The 24,030-nt window shown below is 42.8% G+C and overlaps 1 protein-coding gene across 1 annotated transcript; it reads left to right on the plus strand.

The window, feature by feature from the left end:
* The first annotated feature begins 8,688 nt into the window (after positions 1–8,688).
* Positions 8,689–20,635, plus strand: LOC137151903 (OX-2 membrane glycoprotein-like). The gene is made up of 6 exons (XM_067546406.1): positions 8,689–8,891; positions 11,763–12,101; positions 13,156–13,455; positions 14,402–14,516; positions 16,698–16,911; positions 19,426–20,635. The coding sequence occupies exons 1-6, from the start codon at positions 8,810–8,812 to the stop codon at positions 19,603–19,605; spliced, it is 1,230 nt and encodes a 409-aa protein (XP_067402507.1). The 5' UTR covers positions 8,689–8,809; the 3' UTR covers positions 19,606–20,635.
* Positions 20,636–24,030: the final 3,395 nt, after the last annotated feature.

The following is a 24,030-nucleotide window of genomic DNA, read 5'->3' on the forward strand; positions in this document are numbered from 1 at the left end:
TTTTGACATCTTTGTATTCTTTTTGCATATTAGGTTTCTTATGCCACAAGCCCCAAGACTGTTTCTTTGGGGCGTGTGGACTGTGCTGGATTTTATGTTGCCGGTCTTGAATTATCTGAAAAAGGCAATAGATAAAGCATGAATTAACTTTGCAGGGGGTGCTCCTTTGAGAGGTGCTGCAAATACAGTGATTGGGAAATAACACGGAGAGGAGCCAGCAAAGCAGCAGCCGTTAATGAGCACTAGAATAAGCTTCTGCAAGACCCAGGGACTTGAACTCATCACTAAAAGTCCTTGGAGTTAAACCCAGAAGCTGCAGCAGGGCTAGTTGCCATGCTGAGGGACAGGAGCTGGGAGCAGGCCTTAAACCATGAACCATCAGTCACAGGAAGTCGGTTAACTGGTACCAACAGGATCTCGGCTGGCCTTTTCTTAGAAAGAGATAATGTAAGAGGAATGGGGAACTTTGTTTTCTCTTCCCCTCAGCCCTTCTCCATTCCCTGCAGCTAACTTCCCTTCTTCCCCCAGTGCCCTATTCTGATCAGGTGGTTTTGCCACGTGCCACGGTTCCCCTACATTACAGTTACAGGGAGGAGTTTGGAGCAGGGTGCTGGGGGTAGCAGACAAAGGGATCCGGTGTCCGGGAGAGGAGGCCATACACTTAGTGTCCACAATGGGGACAGGACAAAGGAGGGGGAGGCACTAGATGGGGTAAGGAACAAAGCTATGGCTGGGCCTTGAAGCAAGAAAACACGGGGAAGGAAAGGGCTGGTGCTTGAAGCTAGTCAGCAGTTCAGCAGAGTGGGTCTTTACAGAGGAGGGAAGTCAACACAGGAGAGGATGCAGAGAGCGCTCCCGGGCAGCAGCTGCAGGGGCTGTGGGCAGAAGGGAGGGTTCTGAACAGTGGGAGGAAGAGGAAGGGGAAGTTCAGGAGGCAGAGGCTGAAGGGTGTCTGTTATGGCCGTTGTGGGTAGCAGAAGGGAAAAATTTAGAGAGCAGCTGAGCGGTTGCTGAGGAGGAGGGGCTGAGACACCCTCCCCGTCCCCTCCCCCTCTCCCCCGGGGCCATGGAGGGTTCTGAAGAAAGAGAGAAGAGCATGTGGTCCAATGAGGCAGCAGGTTTCTGGGCGCTGGGCGGCAGATGGAAAGGGGAGATGGAAAAGCTGGGGCTGAGAGGGTGCTTGTGGTGGGGGAGGACTATGTTAGGTTGACGTGTGGGGAGCAGAGGGCTGGGGCGCCGGGAACTTTGTGAACACTGAGCCCGGGAGGAGAAAGCTTGACAGTTGGGTGTGTGGAGCAAGCGTTTCGACAGCTGCCACAGTGGTGTTGGACGTTGTGAAGGGGATCACGAGAGGCTGGGATGGGAGGTGTCCAAGAAGCAATTGCTCCATTAAGAGGGGGATCCACGCTATAAACAAATCTGAGAGCCTCTAGAATACCACATTTGGTGGCACTTTGCCCAACCTGACCCAATCTTTTGTTTACAACCTTGTGACGCTGTTCGGGAGACTGTGCAGGAAGGGCTGATCGTGTAGGGGGTGGTTGGAAGGGGGGTTCTGGATAAAAGCACGTCTGGAGACTGGAGGTGGGTCTGGATGGGTGGGAGGGGCTAAGTGCCAGGCTGTGTGGACTGTCAATTTGCTCTGGTAAAAACCAATGAATAGTGCATTTAATTAATGATTTTCAGCCACATTTCTTTCCTTCCTTAATGATGCACGGTGCTCTGGTGCAGCCTCAAATTACAACTATTGCAAAGCAGAATTTAAGTAGGGGAAGAATGGAGTGAGGGGACAGATGGGACACATGGCTGGGTGAATACAGCGCACAGGCAGTATTTATTATCCAGCGGTCAAGTCAACTAGAGCCGGTCAAAATTTTTCAGATTAAACTTTTCTTTCATGCCAAAAAAAAAAATACTTTGAGGTTGACTGATCTAGTTTGTGAATTCTTGTCAAATTCATCAACTCCAGGGTTGGAAAAGAAAAGTGAAAAAAATGGAAACAGTTCATTTTGACATTTACTAAATGCAACATTTTTATTTAGACTTTTTGTCTGAATTTTACTTGAATTTTTTTAAAAGGTGTTTTTTCAAAAAGAAAAACAAACCTCAAACGAAATGTTTTGTTCAACTCAAAAGAAATTTTTTTAATCTTTTTTGTTTTGCCAGAAAATAGGCTTTTTTTCTCTTTTCTTTCCATTTTTGGGTGGATCTGAAATGTCTTTATTTTTGATTAGCCACCAAAATGAAAAACCAGGTCTGTGCCTGGTTCTAACGTCAACTCATACACCAGTAAATTGCTTGAGATTGGTTATTACTGAATAATTTTTTTTAAAAGGCACCAAATCCTATATCTCGTTTACTGAAAATGCAGAGCCAGAAGGGAAACAAAACAAAAAATAGTATGTAAAAATAAACCACCAAGATGTTGGTGTGGGGCCTGACGCTGGACTCCGGAATCTCCTGTTTGGGCCCAAGTAACAAGTGCAATCTCTGTTTCGGCTCACATTTGTTTCTCGGACACATGTTCTGGATGAGTCAGTCCTCACTATAGCTGCAAACAAACAATATGAAATGAAAGCATGGGGAGGAAAAATGAATAAATACAGTGTTGTCATACAATCCTTTATTAGTACCATTAATGGTTAGTAATAGTGCAGGCTGGTCGTCGATGGGGAAAGGAAACCAGATGCAGCTGGAGAACTTTCATTATTGGGGAATTTTTCATCAGTCAGAATTCTAAAGTCTCATTTGGGAAAAAGAAAACTAATTTATCTGAAACCTTGGCGTACTTACAACTCCGATTCTCTGCTGAGCTGAGCTAATAAGAAAAATATCAAAGTTTCGGTGGGTAGAAAAAGTTGCTTGCTGAGAGGATATGCTAGAGAGGGTAGAGTCCAAATCCTGAAGTCCTGGAATAAGAACTGAGAAATTAACTGTGCAGTCAATTAAAGAGCCAGAATTGGTTTTTTTTTACTCATAATTTAGTATTTTTAATTTTAAAAAAAGCACTTCTATAAAAGTTAAGAAGAATGGAATTATTTCCCCCTTTTTAATCTTTTGCAGAAATAGAGACGGTTTGGACTTGGGCAATGTATGGAACAGTTTAGAGGAGAGACAAATAAGAGAAGCTGATAGATTACAAAAATTCAATGGTACAAAAGGCAAACCAGGTGCTCCCATTAAATAGTATAGAGAAGGTAAAGCAGGTGTTCCTGTTTACCCTCTCATAATACAAGAGCAAGAGGACATGGAATAAAATTGAAAGTTAACAAATTTAAAACTGATAAAAGGAACCAAGCACACACAGCAGGTAGAATTTGACTGGCACGAGATTTCAGGGAGGCCAAGGCTTTGGCAGAATTCAAAGGATGCCATGTTTATGTGGATAACTAGAACGCCTGTACTTATATTAGATAGTATTTTTTAAATTGTGTGAAATGGCTACGAGCCTTCCAGTGTCAGGGTATAAGCCAACATCTATCGGTGTTTGGAAGAAACTTTCATTACAGGAAGACAATTTAATAATTAAGAAACTTGTATCTGATGCTGGCCTCTGTCATTCTGTTGATGACTATTGATCTGAGCTGGGATTGCATTACTTATATTCCAGAGAGGTCAGGGTGTTTTGTTTTTTGTTCTTTTTTTTTTTTTTAAAAGAATCAGTCCCCTGCAGTGTTAGCAACCCAACTATTGCAACCTTTACTTAGTGTGTGAGATCTGGAACGTAAAACTGACTGGAAACAGAAGTGATACAGTCCAGTCTATTTTTGTGATTTGAGGTGAGTGATGTGCAAAAAGCAAACTGCATAAATGGTGGAAGGCATGTGATTTTTCAAAATCCATTCCATTGTATTAACCTGAGGGTATGTCTACATGGGGATAAAAGCCCTGCGGCAGAGTCCGGGCTGGGCCAGCTCTGCTGAGTTGGGCTCACGGGGCTGGGGCTGCAGGGCTAAAAATTGCTGTGTAGACATCTGGGCTTGAGCTGGAGCCCAAGCTCTGGTAACCTCCGCTCTGGCAAAGCCTGAGTCAGCTGGGCGGCACCAGCCAGGGCTTTTTTTTGTCGCCCCGTAGACATGCCCTAGGTGCTAGCACCTATAAAGAAACTTACTTAAAATATGATTTTTAATCCGTGTCCCTTCAATGACTTAAAATCCCATTCCAGTCCCTCGTTGGGGATGACGGGAAGAGGCCATGTACTCCAGCATTACCTGCTGAGCTGACCAGAACAAGGATTAAGAGCAGTGTGATTCTCAGTGAAACAGTGACCATAATTCAGCCTGATGAACGAGTAGTCCTTAGCCAGGGGAAAGGATCCAAAGGACGAAAGTTTACAGTGTTCGTCCAGTTTCATAACTCTCATCTGAATTGGGTTAGAGAAGCATTATTGGCATCCAGGCTAGAAACAGTCTCATTGATAGTTCTGATAAATCAACATGTTTGTTTTCCCTTGCCGCTTCTGAGGAAGGCCGTTCAAATCATATTGCCGGGCTTCTCCTAACTGCACTGTTCCTCTCTCTCGACTTCTTTCATTAGCTGTGTTTCTCCCTTCAGTCCAGGGAAAGTGAGCTACATAGAGGCTGAAAGAAGGCACAAACACTAGGGAACCTTAGCCATCAATCCCTCTGCCTTGAGGACAGCCACACACTTAGAGAATGGCTTCTAATGCCTCCTTGGGCTGCAGACACATCATTCTCCTGTTACAGTCTGAGGGGGGGTCTCGTACTCTGGTCAATGTGAGATAGCAGGTCACATGGTTCTGTCTCCTCTTATTTCCAGCTAGTTCTCAAAGCGCCTAGGCACTTTAAAAAAAAAAAAAAAAAAAAAAAAAAGTGGTATCTTGGAAGGTGGGGATTTGGGCACCTGTTAAAAACAGAAGGAAACATGGATAACTTAGCAAAGTCAAGTTTTCAGAACTTAGACAGCTAAAGTTACCTTCCTCCCACATCTTATTACTTTACCAAATAAGAAGCTGTCACATGGAAGGTGTGGGTGTTGTTAGTGTTACCGTGACCAGGAATAGGAAATGAGGTGACCAGGAGTCAGTCCCTCTATGAAGAGTTCCAGCTCATAATCTTGCTGTATCTGGTGTGTTTTATAAAGCCCCGGTTCCCAGAGCCATGTGATTACATGAGAATCTTTTTATTTTTTTAAAGGTTTTAGCCCAGAGTGTTGTGGAGAAAAGCTTTGAAAATAGACTCTAGCGCACCCAGACAGCGCAAACCCAAGAAAGCAAATTAAAAAATGACCACAATTTATTCCTTTAAAAAAAAAAAATCTGATTTTTCTCATGATTGACTTTTTACACACTTGAAGTTGGCAGTGCTGTCCCATTAGGAAAAAGCTGTTGAACCAAGTTGTCTTGAACTGCATTTGCAAACCCAACCTAGAGATCAAAGGTGCATGAGGGAGCTCCCACTGGCTGAAGGTCACCATGTAACTTTGCCTCTTATTTCACTGCTTGATTACCTGGATGGGCTTCCAGTGAAAAATTACCATTGTGTAGCCTCTAGGCTTATTCCAGCTAGCAGTTGCACCTCTTTGTGAGCCTCGATTGGAGCACTGAAATACCTGCTACATGTAGTGTCTGCATAGAGTCATTCCAACTTGCTTGCTTGTCACTGCATAACACTCCCAAAGAGTGAATTACGGCTTAGGAACAGGCTTTCTAAGTGTCTATTCCAGGAGGCTCTCCACTGGGCCTGTCTGTCAGTTTCTTACTTTGGTGAAAAGGGACTCATTTATAGCATTGTCTATAGCCTGCAACTCTGTAACACAGCGGCCTGCAAACCTCATGCTGTGCTGATTGTTACTTTCTGTCATGGTTATAGGGCTAACTGCCCCTCCTTTCTGGTCCCCCTGAGCGCAACCAGCTCAGGTCTTGGGCCTTTTGCTCTGACCTGTCTTGAGGTGGAAGCTTGCAATTGTCCCTGTCTTAGACAAAGGTCTAGGTCAGGCAACCCCATATAAACTAAGTGTTTACCATCTGGCAGTTTCAACTGGCTTTTGGGGACCTGCTTTTCTTCCCTTGGAGAATATGTGACCAACAGCCCCCTTAAAAAAGAGTATTTTTATTTAGTATCTGGAACAAAGTATTAGAGAAAATGATTTCAAAACAACAAATAGCCCATCTGAGCCAGCATCGGGCTGTGGGGCTGCAGCAGTGGATAAGTGCGGGCCGCCAGGCCAGCCCTTTGTGGAGGGGTGCAAGAGGTGCTGCGTCCCTCAGAGCCTCCTATGCCCCCCATCTCCTGCGCATCATGAAGTGTCGACCCGGCGTTTCCCCCTCCCCACAGGCCGGCACCTGGGGGTCTGGCCCCTGCCCTTCCCCCCAGTATGCCACTGGGCTAAGGTCACATGCTGATTCAATGACAGAGCTGGCAACAGCAGCAATGGCTTTAGTCTCTTAGTCCAGCAGTGCTCTGTTGTCAGGACCACACTGTCTCCCATTGCTGCATCCAGGAAATGGGCTGTTGGAGCAGTTGTAATTCATGGTGAGACTATAAAGCTGCTGAGGCTCAAACGCACACGTTCCTTCCACCCCATCCTCCCTCCCCCCCCAAAAAAAGATGCCTTTTGGTCATGTACATCTGAAGGAGGATTGTATAAGTACAGGCACTCAGTTATGTGGTCACAAACATTTTCACGTCTTTCAAGTAGCATCAGCATGATTGTTCCCTTACTTTTAGCCCATTGATATTTATTTAATTCTGAATGTCTTAGGCCTTGTCTACTCTGGCACGTATGCCGGCAAAACTTTTGTCACTCAGGTGTGAAAAAAACCACCCCCTTGAGCGACACAAGTTTTGCTGGCATAAGCACTTGTGTGGACAGCACTATGTCAGTGAGAGAGTTCTCGCCCATCAACATAACGCAGCTACCCAGGCAACCTTACAGCGGTACAGCTGTACTGATACAGCTGTGCCACTAAGATTTAAGTGTAGACTAGCCCTTAGATCTCTTTCTTTTACCAGTTGCTGAAAGTTCTGTGCCATTCAACCCTATTTGTCTTTCCCTTCCTGATAACATGTACCCACGTTGTCATTATTGAATTGTTTGTAATATTTATACAGGGACAAATCTCAGCCAGTCCTCAGTCAGATCAAAAATCAAAGGTGAATCTGAGCTGTGTTACCAAGATCAATGTTTCAAGAAACATGAGGCATTTTTGAATGAGGCATTTATGGAGACAATAAATGCTTGGTGTTGAAATGTATTTATGAATGAGGCATTTATGGAGACAATTAAAATGCTTGGTGTTGAAATGTAAATAATATCCGAGAGAGTTAACATCTAAGAGAGTAAAATAACTAAAATAGAGGATCCCATAGGGGTTGGAGTTAAAACCTCAGCTCTGCTTCATGACAAGAAGCTGGCATCAACTGATCATGCAAACCAGCTCTAAAGAAAGTCAACAAAGGAGTGAAGTCAACCAGCGGAGTGCCTTGGAGCTGTCCCTCAGGTCTGCACTAGGATGAGACCCAATTGTCACAGGCCTCCAGCCAGGAACCAATGCAGTAGAACCTCCGAGTTACGAACAGCAGAGTTATGAACTGCCTGTCAACCACACGCCTCGTTTGGAACTGGAGGCACCCAGTCAGGCTGCAGCGGAGATGGCGAATACAGCGCAGTACCGTATTCAACGTCGTCTACTAAGAAAATAAAGGAAAGGTTTTTAAAAAGCTTTGACAAGGTAAAGAAACTGTTTCTGTGCTTGTTTCATTTAAATTAAGATGGTTAAAAAGCAACATTTTTTCCTCTGCCTAGTAAAGTTTCAAAGCTGTATTAAGTCAATGTTCAGCTGTAAACTGTTGAAAGACCAGCTGTAACGTTTTGTTCAGAGTTATGACCATTGCCGAGTTACCAACAGCCCTCATCCCCAAGGTGTTCGCAACTCTGAGGTTCTACTGTAGTTGCAGTGAAGTCATCGATCACTGGGGATATTTGGGGGTGGAAGTTTTTAACATTGGAAGAGGGAAGCAGGGTCTGTATGGGGAAGTTTCTGCCATGTGTTAGGGGAAACAGCTGAGGTCAGAGGGGAAGCCCTGTGCTCTGGGGAGGATTCTGAGGAGTGAGGTTATGGGAAAGCAGGAGAAAGTGGTCCATGAACATCATGAGTTGTGAAGAACTGGATTTCCAGCCCTGCTTGTCTCTACAGACAGGGAGAAGAAACAGACATTTCTGTGAAGCAAGCATGACTGCAGTTCCCAGAGGGATGTTGGGCAGTAGTGAAGGGGATCTCACAGGGATGTGAAGGGTTGTATTCATGAGATATTTGCATTAAGAGGGGGATCCACAGACTCTGCCCCGTGCAGTACCACATTGAGCACTGGGTAAATAATAGATTGCATCAGCCTGTGCACTCTGAGCAATAACTCCCACTGAGGATGTGTAAGGAAGGGCTGATTCTTTTGGGGCAAGTGGGGGTCTGCAGACAGGGTTTCTGCAGGTTATTTAGGAAAGTGGGTAGAGGGCAGGGGACTGAGTGCCATAGTCAGTTTGCTCTGGGAAAAGCCCAGGTCTGATGCAACTGGTTAATGATTGACAATCCCATTCTACTCTCTTCTTGGTATCAGCTACAATTACAGCAGCTGCAAATAGCAAATGAGGAGTAGAAAGAGAGAGCACAAGCAACCAGATGGATACAGGTAATGTCACGTGGAATTGGAAGTCAGGTTTGACCTGTGGCCAATCAGAAGAGATGAGTCGTGTGCAAAAGAGGCGCCAAAGCTCTTTCATTTGAAAGAGAAACTGTTTTTGCAGATCCAGAGGGGAAAGAAGAAATAATCCATAAGAATAAATCTCCAAGATGTGTTTGCAGAGGATTTGTTGGCCTGAATACTGGCTCACTCTATTGTGGATATTCTGCCTGCTTAGAGCTCCAGTTACAAGTGAGTGGAGTTTTCTTTTAACCTCATGTTTTGTGTATCAGTTGCATGAGAGGGATCACTGGCCAAATCACTCCCAAATGGAGCTGAGAACATGCAACACAAAGAAGGGGTGGAGAAGAGAGAACGGACAGACGGACTGTCTCTTGTCAGATAATTCTTAATTATTAATAATATTACTAGCCGTGATTAGCACATTTTGGCAGGGGCAGAGAGGGGAAACTTTCCTTTTCACCTTATCCAATGATAATTCTACATATTCTCACATAAAATTAATTTGTTTATTTTATTATAAATTTACCAACAATTGGAGAAAAATGTCCTGATCAATTTAACTAATCGGATAGAATCAGAGAATTCTGGTGATGGGGAAAAAAACGTGTCCTCTCCGCTATGAATGCAACAGTCAATATCAAATTCCCTCCCAAACTAGGGTTTGCCAAATCCTCACGTCCATACTCACGTGAGTTCTGTCTGAGAAAGCCCTGAGAAATTAACTGTGCAGGTGATTAAAGACACTGGCAGTTCACCTTGGCTACAAAATTGCTTAAAAACCATTTTTTAAAACAAAACTAGAGACTAATGCAAATTATTGGTTATATATAGATATATATTGCAGAAAAAGGAGGAGGTTCAGACACAGCCAATAAAAATGATTAGAGGAAAAACTGGACAAAACTTCAATATTTAGCAAGAATGAAAAGATTGGGGTTGTTTTATGTAGAGAGCAGACAACTCAGAGTGGTCAGGATAATGGTTGGGAGAATAATGAATGCTACAAAAATCAAGTACTCCTCCTTGTCCTCTCAGAATACAAAAAGGAGACATTAATAAAAAGGAAAAGCCCCAAATTTGAAACTGATAAAGAGATAACACCTTGTCACACACAGTTCGGACGCATGTCACAAGTCTCTTCTGAGTCGGTGAGTGGAAGAAGTATGACTAGCATGCTTGGATCAGTGTCATCAATACCCTTGATCGTCCAGCATGTAGTATTTCTCTGGCCATTCAGTGCCTCTCTCCATGCCACCCTAACTGCTCTCTCTGCACTCTCAGCTTTTTTCAGTAGCTGTGTACACATGAGGAGAGCTGAGAGAAGGAGCCAGCTCCGGGGAACAATTACTCCCCCTCCACCCCTAGAACAGCCACACACCAAGAACGGTTTCTTAGGCCTCTTTAGGCGGCAGCAGTGTCACTGTCCTGTCTGAACACTCTAACTCAGCAGCTCGCATGCTCTGTTCTGCAAAGCCTTGGTCTGGCACATGGGTCTGTGTCGTCTGTCTTGTTTCCAGCTGCTTCTAGAAGCATCATCTTTATTTAAATAATCATAAATAAAGAGTGGGGGCTCAACACCTCTACCAGGAAACAAATAAGTCAGCATAGGTTTCTCTGCTGGGAGGGGAACAACCAGGAGCAGCTACTGGGAGAGCAATGTCCTGGGGAGAAAGGGATTTGGCAGGCTAAAGAGAGGAGCAGGTGGCATTGAAGTAGAAGGCGAGAGGGAATCAGACCAAAGAGAAGGGAGATGAAGTGAAAAGCAAAAGGAGATTGGGTGATAAACTATTTTGAAATTGACAGGTATGACAGCCAACAGCAGAGGTAAGGAACTCAGTGTCTGAGCACACTGATACTGCGTGGCCCTAACTACACCGACATAAGCCTTACACTTCTTGTTGAAGTGGTTTTATTACATCGGTGGGAGGAGCATTTCAGCATGTACACCTCCTCTGGTTTTCAGCTTTTGTTGACAAAACTCTATATTGTAGTGTAGTGTAGCCCTTCCCAAAAAGGGCAAAACACGTGGGACAGCCAAAAAACCTAACTATAGCCTCTCCTTCTATTACTTCACTATCTAAACTTGTCTTTGATTTATTTACTTCACATCCAAGGGAGGATTTCAGTGAAGAATTTTCATTTTGTACCCTTTGGGCTTATAGCTAGCTAAATTAGGGCTCCTTTGTGAACTTCCCAGGAATTCTGTGATACCTGCTGCCATCTAGTGGCTGTTGCAACTTGTATTCTGTCATTGATTCCCTATGGCATAGAGAGGAACAGGCAGAATAGATGGGTATTTCAGAAGGCTGTCCACGGGACCTATTTTTCTATTTATTACTTGGGTAAAACCAGGATCATATACAGCACTCTTTGTTATAGCCTGGCTATAACCAGCTATTAACCTAGTCTGGAAAACATCATGATGTGTTAATTATTACCTTCCCATCACCACACAGACAAAGACAGTGTGTAACACAACCTGTAGTGCAAGCCCTTGTCTACACTACCAAGATAAGTCGAACTATGTTAGATTGATTTACAGCCATCACATTAATTACTGTGGTGGCTGATTTCCACACTACCCTCTTTGGGTCAGTGGTGTGTGTCCTCACCTGGAGTGCTTCCACTGACCTAAGAGGCTTTTACCCTCCCCATTCCCCTGCAGGAGCTGTGGGAAGCTGTCCCTGGTTCTTGCTCCCCACCCCTCTTCCACCAGGAGCTGGGGAGCCTTGTCAGTTTCACGGCTCAGCTATGAAATTGACAAGGCTGCCCCAGCTCCTGGTGGGGTGCAGATGGAGAAGTGCCCGGGCTTCTCGCCCCGACTCCTAGGGAAGTTACATCGGCGGGAGGAGCCTTTCAGTGTGTATGACTGTTTTATCAGCTTTTGTCAACAGAACTCTGTAGTGTAGACCAGCCCATACTGTCACACCAAAGACTTTGTTAGTGTCTGAGCTGCACAACACAACCACACCATGGTCCTGAGATGATGTAGAATGTGCACATGCACAATGTGGTGTTCCAGTCAAGATTGTCGTGGAGATTTCCTCCGTAGACTCTGCAATCTCTTTTACTGTGATCCTTGATGTGGTCTGTTTCTAGGTGCCGATGAACCAGTGAAATGTGAGAGAATTCCTGCTACAGCCTTAGGTAAAGATGTGACCCTGAAATGTAACTTTACATCCTCTTTCGATGTTTTACAAGTCACCTGGCAAAAGTGGGAAGGCTCTTCATTCAAAAACATAGCCACCTACAGCAAGAAACATGGGATTAGAGCCATAGGGCCTTCCAATGAGAGAGTTTGTTTCAACGATACAAGCCTGAAAGCATCATCCATCACTCTCCGTGGCGTGACGTTGGAGGATGAAACATGTTATAAGTGCCTCTTCAATGCATTCCCACATGGCTCCTTTGGCAAAGAAACTTGCCTCATGGTACAATGTAAGTTTTAAACCCTTTTTTCTCTAATGGTGCATCACCCTCTAGTGGAATGGACCCAGAATGCCTGTGTAATTTTCTATTGGACCAACTTCTGTTGTTGAGAGAGACAGAGCTACACAGAACTCTTCTTCAGGTCTGGGAAAGGTACTTAGAGCTTTAGAGCTAAATACAAGGTTGAAGAGAGAGTTTAACATAAGTAGTTAGCTCCTATTTTCAGGGACCATTCAAGGTAAAGCGGCTTATTAACACCTCTGCAATAAAACAAATAGGGTAGTTAGTGGGTTACAGATTACAGGTTACAGTAAGGCCCTACTTAAATCACAAGATGATTGTCAAATAATTGCAGCTGAGTTGTGGACAAGACACAGAAAATTGTGATTAAAGTAATAAAGGACCCTTATTATTTGCGGTAATTTGTAAAAGCTGACAGCAGGAGCCCCACTGTGCCTGGGGTGGACAGCACTGAAAGCCAATGCTTATTAGCTAAACTAACATTTATTAAAAAAAGAAAAGAGAAAATATTGGTTAAAAAGATCATTGTACATACAAATAAGAGTAAAGTCCATAGGTCCGTTTCATGATGATACAGATGATAAATTGTGTTGCAAAAGTTCTTTCAGGATCTGTTTCACAAGTTATAGACTGAATAGTCCATGTACAGAGTCTGTTCAAATTCTCCCATGGGAATTAGCAGGGTAAATCCAGACTTGGTGCTGGGACCTTAGACTTGTGTCTCAAACCTCCCCTGTCAAAGGTTTGAGCTGTCCTAAGATGCAGAATCAGGGCCACAGTACCCTTTTATAGATCTTGGCAGTCTCTTGTTACCATCTCAATTTTCTTTAATTTCCAACCCTATTACTCCTGCATAAAACAGTTACCAAATGGTTATATTATAATAATAATACCTTTAAAATCTAAGACTATATAAAAGAACATATTGAACATATTGGGAATAGTTTGGTTTTCTCCATTAAAATCTTTGAGCTTGTCTTAGTTTTTTGGTAACTTTGTAAGGAATACTGTCATTTCTGTTGCGCTCTACTCTTTCTCTCAGTGATTTCTGCAGTAAGAACTGAACTCCATTCAAATGTCAACTCCCCTGGGTTCCTCACCGCTGTCTGCTCAGCTACAGCAAAACCTGCCCCAGAAATTACATGGAAGCCTGAGGGCGCCCTGATTGGCCAGCCTGAGATACATGGATTTCAGAATGCAAATGGAACAGAAACAATGATAAGCACATGTAACGTCTCTATGAGTCTCCTGCGATCAGAGAACCTGCAGGCCCTAACTTGTGTAGTTAACCACCCTATGGGAAGGGAAGAGAAGATCATTTTCTCAGTAGAAGAATATGAAGGTAAGTTAGATCTGGCAGTTAGTATAGGATAGACTTGGGGAGTGGAGAGCTGAGGGGAAAAAAAGCCACACAAAAAGAAAGAGAATAGTGGCTGGCTCTCTTCCAGTGAACTAAAAACAAAAAAATACATAAGGTATAATCATAGTGAGTACAGTTGTGTTTAAATCTTGCCTGGTCATAGACTTGCCCTGTGAACCCCACTTTTCTTCAATGGCTGAGAGCTTGTCTTCACTGCAACAGTGAGCTCAAGTTAGTATGCTGTAATCACTACATTGCAGCTACACAGTGCTTTGATAAGCAGAGTGATTGGACTGGCTGCTTGTGAGTTGCCTTTGCTTCAGCCCCACCGCTGTTTCAACCTGCCCCGCCAATGGGACAGCTAGCTTAGACTTAAAACACCACTTAACTCGAGCTAGAAATACGTGTGTTCATAGGTGCAGAAGGTTACTCACCATTCATCATTGGCTATTCATCAATCCTTATTTGCTTGTTCACAAAATTTGCCATCTAATCAGAGAGCAGAAACAGAAGTGTGTAACCCCGGTGACCAATCACATTTCAGAGAAACTGATGATAGATATGAATAACTCACATAAAGCCCATCTCTTCAAATAAACTCTGATAAACTGTTCTGTGAATACGGAAGATCTGGCCAGAGATCAGCAACGGTTTGTGAACAATTCATAAACAGAAGAGAAACTTAATTATAGATTATTTATTCATCATGAATAATTGAGCTGCTCTAACTCATAGCACCTTTTTACAGTTGAGGAAAATGATTCCCAGAGAGGTTAAACAATATGTCTAATTTCTACAGTTATTGTAAGAACTGAGTTTAGAATTCAATGATTCCTGGTTCCCAGTATCTGAAAAAGAAATATAAGAAAAGCTTTGACATCCATTTGGGTTCTGTGTGACATTTGGTGTTTGCTATTTTGCGTTTCAGAGGCCAATGAGAAGAATGGGATACATATCTGTCCTGTGCTTTGCATTTCTTTTATTCTGACTGCCATAGGAGTCGTCCTCATCATCTTGGCACAAATGAAAAGAAAAGAGAATAAGTAAGTTGATCATAGTCTAGTAAATTATTTTACACACCTCTGTTACACTCCTTTTTCCTGCTCCACAGTTTAACACTTTGCTGAAGTGCAAGCTGGAATTTGTCTTTTCAGGATTTTTCAGAGTCAAAGCCCAGGGCTATTTGGATATAAAACCCTGAATGTACTGTTAGTAAAAGCTGCCAGTCAGCTTTCAAAGAGAGAGTACTGTACCAGGGCCCCCACATGGGAGGGGAAAAGGGTACACTTTACCAAGGCCTGGAGGCCCTGGGAGGGGGGCCTGGCCCATTCTGCAATCCCCATTACCCCACTTACGGGAGAGGCCTGTGTTAAAAGTTTGTATTGGGTACGAAAAAATTATGCTTGGGCCCTGTACTGTACAGTTGTTCTGTAAACAACCATTCCCATTTGCAACATAGTCCACACATAAAACACTCTATTTAGAATATCTCTTCACCCAAAAATGATTCAGCACTAAATCTACCTGTTTCTCCCTATATAGATGTCCACAGCTTTGCTGCTGTTTTTCCATATACATTCATAGAATCAAAATTTGATTTGTAACATCTACATTACAGTGTAAAGTTCCAGCATAACATATACACTTACAAACTTCAGTGCACGCATACAAACCCATCCTTTTCTCTCTGATCATCTTTCAGAGATGACTTTCTCAATCTATAGTGTATCCTAAAATGAAGTGTATATATTGTAATTTCTTCAGATCTTGAAAACAAACCTTGGTGTCTCAGTCCCAGATTTTTAAATGTATTTACGTGTTATTACATTCAGTATTGCAAGGCCTAAATAATTTAGGAGCCTGTCTCATTTACAAAAGGGATTTAGGCACTTAGGAGCCACTATCCCTTTGACAGTCAATTGTTTTAGGCTTCTAGGTGCCTAAATAACTTTTGAAATGAGAATTAGGTTGGGTCTACACAACAGGCTTGTATCAGTATAACTACATTGCTTAGGGGTGTGAAAAATCCACATCCATGAACAACGTAGTTATACCGACCTAACTCCACTGTGTAGACAGCGCTATGTCAGTTTTGGTGATCAGCAGGAAATCTGTAGGCTGTATCCAAAGTTTTGACAGGTTTTGATAACTCCATATACAATATCCCTTTCCCTGGATTCCCATAAGGCTTTCCGTTGACCTTTTGGGATATGCTGCAGGGCTCATCTATTTTCTAGGATTTTGCAAAGGCGGGGGAATTATTATATTTCTGGATGAAAACTCAGAAGTGGGCTTGGACTGGAATGCTAGCATGACTCCATGTGCAGTAGATGGAATACTGTATAAAGCTTATACATGGTAAGCTGGGACTACAAATCTTGTCCTTCAGCTTCAAAATCACCTCTAGCTAGTGACATGCTGCCACAATATTAACAAGGGTCTTCTTCCATAATGTTCTGTCTCATCAGTGATGCATTCAACATTCCCTGGGTAAAATACTCTCCACCCTTTTCCAGTGTATCAGTTCCACACTCTTTCCCTTGCTGGTGGAGGTGAGAATAGAGGAAGAGTTAGGTCTCAAGGTTCTTCCAATTCCAGGCTGAGCATGAGTAGGTGAGCACCATGGGGGAGAGTGGTGGGCTGCAGTGACTTCAGAATTGCTATTGATGGTTCCCCTCTAACCACACAGTTTCACTACACAATAATGGAGGCCCCCTCCAGCAGTGCTGCTTCCTGAGTGAGCAACATTCAGTTCCATACCAGCCTCAGAGATGGCTGAATGTTTTTCACAAGCAGAGCCAGCCTGAGTCTCTTTGGGCAGAGTGCAGTTTTTGTTTTCCTCACTCCCAGAAAACTGCCGCTTCTCAGTCTTTAGCTGAAGAAGGGGAGTCCAGTGACTTGTTCCATTTCACATTGTCTCTCACAAACATTACGCAAAAATCAAGCTTCACAGGAAAAGAAATTTAGTTATTAAAAAAAGAAACTGGCCAGAAGGCCAGATTTGTTACCAAAGGACTTATGCAAGCCCATTCCAGTTCATCATGGCACTTGAAATGAAAGGAAAACTCTGTCGTACAGCAGAACAACCAAGATGTCAACATAAACGTTAGTCACCTCAGGACCTTTCTTTTGTGCTCTGTCTCCCCTCCCACTGTCTTAGCCCATTATAGTCACTGTCACTTGTCTCCCCTTATCTAAATAGATGTTAAATTCTTTTGGTGCAGGGACCGTAATTCTGCGAAATGTCTAGAACGCTGTTGGACATTGGATAAATATTTTCCGTATTTGCATCACAAACCCAGGAGTAGCAGAACGCCCTGCACTCCTGCAGAGAAAAAGCATTTGAGCCAAGATGGAGATGAGAAACATCAGCAGCAGCCAACACCTAAGAGCCAGAGTATTTCCTATCAAAATGAAGTGACTGAACATCGTAAACAGGTAATTCACATTCATGACTTATATGAGTCAAACAGCCTAGCAGTGTCTAATGTTAGGGGGTTGAGGTCTGATGCACAGTGCTTAATTTGTGCTAGGGCTTTCCAGGGCTGAGCTCCAGCCCCTCTGGGCTTGCTGCACCAGTTACAAAAGTAAAAAAAAATTGCTTGAGCCCCGGCACCTCCTTCATTACAAATTAAGCACTGCTGACGCAGCTACAATACACAGCTATGCTACAGACATTGGATGTCCTCCTTCAGATAGACACTTAAACATTATTGACTTCCTTATCTGTCCAGATGGACACTAAAGACTTAAAGTGAAAAACAGACACTTCCCCCAAAGAAAGTACCGCTCCTTTTTGACACATAAGGATAGCCTCAAAGTGTTTAGAATGTGTTCTGTGTGTTCTTCACTTTGGAGAACATCAAGCCCCTGTCTTGTGGAGGACTCTGATAAGATATTTGGAAGACCTGAATTTTGATGCCTGAAGAAGTTCTAATCTGATGTTCAGCTCTTCTTATTATTCCTTTGTGCTTCCTTAAGAATCGACCCCTCCATCTCAGTTGAGGTGAGTGAGAATCAAAGCTCAGGCTGTACCTTAGGTGACATCACTATACAGGCCCTCCAAAGAACTCACTCACTGAGCTCCTCCAGCAAAAATGTGGACGAGGAAAGGCACGATAGTGATCAGATTTCAATGTGAAAATGAACAGGAATGGAAGCTTTTCTTTTAAAGAAAATGGAAGTTCAGAACACATCATAAAGGGGTGGTACACAGCAAAACCTTAAAGCGCTTCTGGTTTGGCTTTGCTCTTCACTTTTATTACCTGCCATAATAATTATTTAGCACTTACATAGTGCTTTTCACCCATAGATCTCAAAGTGCTTTATATACGTGAGTAAACATTGTCTCCATTTTACACTTGGGACTACTGAGGCACAGGGACGTTAAATGCCTTGTTCAAAGTCAGCTGGCAAGTTGATGACTGTGCTGGCAATAGAAACCTGATCTCCTGACTCCTGTTGTAGTGCAGTTGCCTCCCATAGCAGCATCCAGTACATCGACTACTGAAAATTCAGTTCATGCAACCCAAGAATCATGGGTCTATCTCAATTTACTATAAAAGAAGAACAATTGAATGTGTGTGAGGAGCAGGCAGAGGTATGGAGCAGGGGGAGAAGGTGACTTTAAGTCACTTTTTCATTTTCTATATTTTGGGAAACTCAGAGACTGCCCTGGAAGTTATAGAACAGCCATAGTATGGTGAGCTCTGGCTACATTTCCTCCCATCGTGGCCTGCCCTTTCATGGAGACTGGGGGCAGGTGCAGCACTTATGTCAGGGCATTCCCCATGCTGATGGTATTCTCAAGGGACCATTTCTGCTCCCATACACTGCCAGAGGGACACATTATTATCCCTATTTTTAAAGTATGGAGAACTGAGGTAAAGTGCATTTCATTGACTTACCCATGGTCTCAGAGTGAGTCAGTGGCTGAGTTGGTGATAGAGGTCAGGTCTTAGATCATTGGGCCGTGTTGCCTCCTAAATTGAATTGGAGAAGGAAGGTGATTAAAGGATTGGAAAACATGCTATAGTGATAAATTCAAGGAATAGAATCTATTTATCTTAACAAAGAGAAGGTTTAAGGGGTGACTGGAACACAGTCGAAGTACTGACATGGGGAACAAACATTTTATAATGGACTCTTCAGTCTAGCAGAGAAAGGGGTAACACGATCCAATGGCTAGAAGCTGAAGCTAGACAAATTCAGGCTGGAAATAACTGGAGCATTTTTAACAGGAAAGATAATTATTTAACCACTGGAACAGTTTGCTGAGGGATGTGATGAAAACTCCTTCACTGGCAATTTTTAAATCCAGATGAGATGATTTTGTAAAAGATATGATCTAGGAATTACTTTGGGAAAGTTCTATGGCTGTGTACGGGAGGTCAGATTAGCTGATCACAGTGGTTCCTTCCGGCCTTGGACTCTATGAATCAATAGCCAGGAAATGGGTTGTTTGAGAAGCAGTGATTCCTGATAGAATTATCCGACACTTGAAATGAGTTCCTCACAAATATTTTATTTTAAAAAGGGACAGCGCTGGGGAAAGGTTCCAGGAACGGAGGAGTAGTGGGAGGAAATGGGTTGAATCAGTGCAGAGTTTAGATTTTTCCAAATGCAGTGTCACACAGATGCTTTCCCCCAAACTGTTTGTTCTGCCTTTTTGGTCACATCAATGTGAATGAGAATAATCTGACTAGTGGCATCCAGTCATGTAGTTATAAATTTTTCACATCTTGCAAGCACCAGCAGCCTACCGATTTGTTCCTTTATCTGAATGGTTTATACCCATTGACTTTTTAATGTGTTAGGTTCTAATTTCTGGTACTGACTTCTAGGAGTTCTGTGCAGTTGATCTTTATGCTGGTGTTTTTCACCATTTCTTTTCCCTCTCTAATATAAACATTTACCCTTAGTACCAAATAACTGTATCACTTGCTCTTACAGGCACCAACCCCAGGAAGCTCTCAACGCAAGAGGACGGGAAGTTTGAAAACAAAGGAGAGTCAAAGAGGTGCACTGTTACCCAGATCAGTGTTTCCAGAAGGAAAAGAAAAGTACAAGGAAGCCAATCTGAATCATTCATTTTTGGAAGGGATTGAAGAGATTGATGACAAAAATTTTTAAAAATTTAGTTGAGAGGGTAAAGTTTCACTACTGAAAATATCACTAACTCAGCACTCAAACTAGCCCCAAAGAAGAACTTTTTCAAAGCACTATGCAGGAACTTGGGGAGGGAACCTATTTACAGCACAACCTGGACACACAAATAGCTAAAAAGGAAGGGAAAAAAAAGAGGTGGTGGCTTCATTTCCACCTCCCCTCTGCTTAGGCTACCTAAAAAGTATGTGTTTCTTTCAGAGAATCTATTTGACATGAGACTTAGTTTTTGAAAAACCATTTTTTTTTCTCCCATGAAAACAATTCAGCAAAATTGACACACATTCACAAAAAGTTGTGGTGTCACTGAATCTTCATTTCTTTTGCTAAAGACAGTTTCAGTTGAAATGTTTCACCCAGCTCTTGCTGTGACACCTGCTTAATTTTTAATGTAAATGTCTATGATCTTCCCTTTTACGCTTTTTAGTCTTCAGGTGACTTGGTACCTGCTACCTCAGGCAAATGGAAAAATTTAATGGGGTTTCATGGTTGCTGTACAGACCTCAGGTTTGTTTGGGTTTTTTTTAAATGAATAAATATATTCCTGTCTCTTAAAGAGTTCAGACACAAATGGAACATAACAGAGCTATCCTACCTCTTCAGGTCTGTCCTCTCTCTTTTCCAAGGTTGAGTAGCTATGACCAGGTTAAGAGAAAAAGAAAACGAGATAGCCTCTGTTAGATGAATGAAGGGTAATGCAGAGAAGAGTTCATTTGGAGCTAGTAGCAGGAGTTCTAAAGTCAAAAAGGGTAATTTTGATCTGGAAATCTAGATTGATTAGACGAACATTGGCTAGAAAAGCAGAGATACCATTTTAGTTCTTATTATGTCAAATGATACAATGAGGAGAAATTGTAAAATGCAGTTTTTTAATTCCCACCAAATCCTTGTAAACTTTCTACTCTGCTTTAATTTCAGTGATTTTTCTTTGTACAGGTGTACGGGGCTATTTAGCCAACAGCGTCCATTTTACTATCCAAGAATAAAAAATTTGCTCTCAGAGAGTTTGAAGTGATAGTGTTCTTTCATTTTGAATCTTATTGAGTGTCTCCTTTAGATTAGCCAATATCAATAATGTTTTATGAACGCCAGAGCACATATGGTCTAAGTATGAAGAACTCCGTTTCCTTTCCAATTCTACAATCTAAACATTTTTTTTTCCTTGAGAGGTAATTTCAAGTAACTTCCCAAAAAATTGGACTTTAGCAGCATCCCATAAAAATCAGTCTGATGTTTTATTTCACCAGTATTGTTATTCAATAGGAAGTCTTTCTTCCTAAGAATCAAGAATGGTTTCTTGACACAGTGATTGCTGAATAAGCAAATCATTATCGCACCGAGAGAATTCATCTCTGGAATTCATCTCTTACAGCTGGATACCAACGTCCATCAGGGGAAGATTTAATGAAGAAACACTTGTTAATATAGCTGCCTCTCTAAAAGCATCAAGGAATAATCCAGTCTGGAAAATGAAGCGCGATTGGATAAGAAAAAGTGAACCCATTGCTAGTGGTATTGTTTTCTCTCTAGATATCAAGTAGTCCCTAGTCCATAATATACCACTAAGTAGCATCTATATATCTTAGGTACTCATATGGCCCTGTCACAGGATGGCTGTCCCCTTCGAAAGAAGGGAATCCAACTTCCCTGATGACCCAGCAGGTACACCCAGTTGGGGGCCTGGTGAGACACAGGGTGACACTTGGCTTTGAAACTAAGGAGGGACTTGTAGAGAGAAGAGGGAGATGTGATGGCAAGCCAGCTCAGAGTAGGTTGGGAAGGGAGGCTGGAGAAAACGGTAATGCTGCATGGAAACCCTTCTGGGAGAAGGTGGAGACAAGAACCCAAATTAATTGTGAGCCCCAAGAGAGGACCAGATAAAGAACAGTGACAATTACCTAAAAACCCTTCAGGGAAGAAAGGGGCCTGGCAGGGCAGTTATCTGAACTTGAAAAGACCATAATTATCCCAGCATGGAAGGTCATTAATTTGGGCTGACTGGGAGGTGAAGGGGGGAAACTGAGATGTGTACCCAGAAAAAGCTGAGGAAGGGCCTGAAGAGCATAGTGCAGGGAATGGGGTTGATAAAATAAATAAATACCCAACCACAGAGTTAAATGGCTAAAACTGTCTGTGAAGTAATTATTATGAAACAAGCAAAGGCCATAACCCCTGATGGGGGCACTGGGTTTATACCTGGGCCAACAGTGTGCGCTTGAACAGCTTTGGGCCATGATAGGACCCCATTACAGCTGTAACTGTTCATCTCACGGTCTTGTGATGTAGGGAAGACCTGTTATCCCTGTTGTACTGATGGGGAACTGAAGCACAGAGGGACTTGACCAAGCTCGCACAGTAAGTCTGTGGAGGGGTAGGATATTGAACCCAGGTGCCCAAAGTCCCAGGTTAGTATCCTAAACAGTGGAATTTACTCCTTCTCATAGGCATCTCCTTGTCAGCGGATATTATTTAGCAGATTCTGTCCAGATTTAGCGACATTAAACTCTCCGATCTTACACGCAAACCTAAAATATGTGCAGAAAACAAATATTTACTTCTGCAAAGGAAGATGCTCCCTTATTTGGGATTGAAATGTTCAATATTGTGGGAGTGCTGTCAGTTCATCCCCCTGGAATTATGTACCTCCCCTTCTTACCATGTAGTTCTTTTTACAATTTAGAGTTAATAGATTTGTGCCCTTAAATTTGGTACTGCTATTATTCTGTCAGTGGCAAAAGGAAGCACCAATTTCTCTGAGCCAATTACATTTCAGTTTCCTTTGCCCTTGATCAGAGAGCTGTCTCTTGCTTCGCATATAAGAAATAATTATGTCTGTTCTTAACATCACTTATATTCTGCCATTTTGAGCAAAACCATCATATAAAAGTATTCATTCAATTTATTCATTTAAAAGGATTCATTCATTCATCATTTAAAAGTAATAGGTTTAAGTTGCTACATGGGAAAAAAAAAAAACTAGGGTAAAATGGACCAAGAAAAAGAAATGGGAAAAACTGAAAAAGAGAAAAGAAAAACCTGTTTCCTCTTAAGTATGGAACAGTACAATTATATATTTTGATATCTATATAGGCCATATTTGGAATCAAGTCAACAACAGGGAGAATTTCACAAATGCCACTAATATAATATTTAACCAGAAACTGACTATAAGCAGTTTGAAAAGAAACTGGAGCTGAACTATCTGTAGTTAAAAATCAAAATTACATCTTCTTAGAGGCTGAAAGAATTGTATCGCTCAATATCTGCCAGACCCGGTAAGAAGACACTCCAACCACTCATAAGGCAAGCAGGGATAATGTACGAAAAGGAACGTAATGTCCGTCTTAATAAGTAACCAGGCAAACTCCCTTCCTGGATGAAGGAAAAAATCCTGGTGAGAACAGAGGTATGAACTGCTGACAGGGAAATGCAGACCAGCATAGGCTAGCCTTTTCAGAGAGTTGGGTTCACCCTGACCTGTTCCTAGTTGTCTGCCTCCCAGATGATCGGTCTGGGCTGATGAATAGGCATCTGATGGTAGTGTTGGGTGGAACTTTCTATAAGAGGGAGTCTGCTCTGCTACAGAGGGGAAAACCAGTGTGGCTATGAAAAACCTTGAGGAGGTTCTCCAAAGAAGCCTGGTGTCTGGAGTGGGTCCAGCAGAACTCCCCTGTTCAGAGAGATCTGGGAAATGAGTGACAGCAGGGGCATGGTATTCCTGATACAAGGTAAATGGTAAAGAAACTTGTAAGAAATGGAGTGGCTCTGGCCTGAGGAGACCAAGGATCAGTGAGCACTGGAGAAGAAGCTTTCCCTACCAATCAGCAGAAAAGGTCTGGCTGGAACTATTTGTAGTGAGAGGCAGGAGCAAAATCATGGAGGCAATTCTGAGACCAGGAGGGGCATAATGGACTGCTGAGCCTGGAGAAGAAAGCTAGGGGTCACACGGTGTTGTTTTATGTTAACCAACAAGACTCCCAAAATGGGAGAGGAATTCAATAGCACCAGTTGCGGTGGTTTAACTGAAGAAGAGGGGAAATTGAATCAGCTAGAATGTCTGCCACTGGATGTGGTGAGACCTGCCTACACCACTGTTGTAGGGGAAGAAAAAAAGAGACAGAGAGAGGCTCTTGCTAGGTGTGATGGAGTGGACTAAGGCCAGAGGCTGGAGGCTTCAGGTTCTTGCCACTCCTGTTCCAGGAAAGGAGCAGTAGAGAGGTCCTCTAAAAGGGCTAGAGTGGCTGTAGGGGAAGCAGGGAATCAGAGAGGCTGCAGGGAGCAGACCATTCAGGGTCCAGGAGGGCCAAGTAAAAAGGAGCTGCAGAGGGAGCCAATCAGTCCCTTGCTGGAGCCAGTGGAGTGCATTTGGGCCTCCTGGCTGGCTAAAGGGAA

Source organism: Emydura macquarii, unplaced genomic scaffold (assembly GCF_026122565.2).
Source record: "Emydura macquarii macquarii isolate MOO-44397 ecotype Brisbane River unplaced genomic scaffold, CSIRO-AGI_Emac_v2 contig_1119, whole genome shotgun sequence".
NCBI lineage: Eukaryota > Metazoa > Chordata > Testudines > Chelidae > Emydura > Emydura macquarii.

Bases quoted from the DNA above. Each gene is read 5' to 3' on its own strand.
- LOC137151903 (XM_067546406.1), top strand. From the start codon at position 8,810: ATGTGTTTGCAGAGGATTTGTTGGCCTGAATACTGGCTCACTCTATTG. The intron at 14,517-16,697 runs GTAAGTTGATCA...CTTTTGGTGCAG, and splicing joins ATGAAAAGAAAAGAGAATAA to GGACCGTAATTCTGCGAAAT. The intron at 16,912-19,425 runs GTAATTCACATT...TTGCTCTTACAG, and splicing joins TGACTGAACATCGTAAACAG to GCACCAACCCCAGGAAGCTC.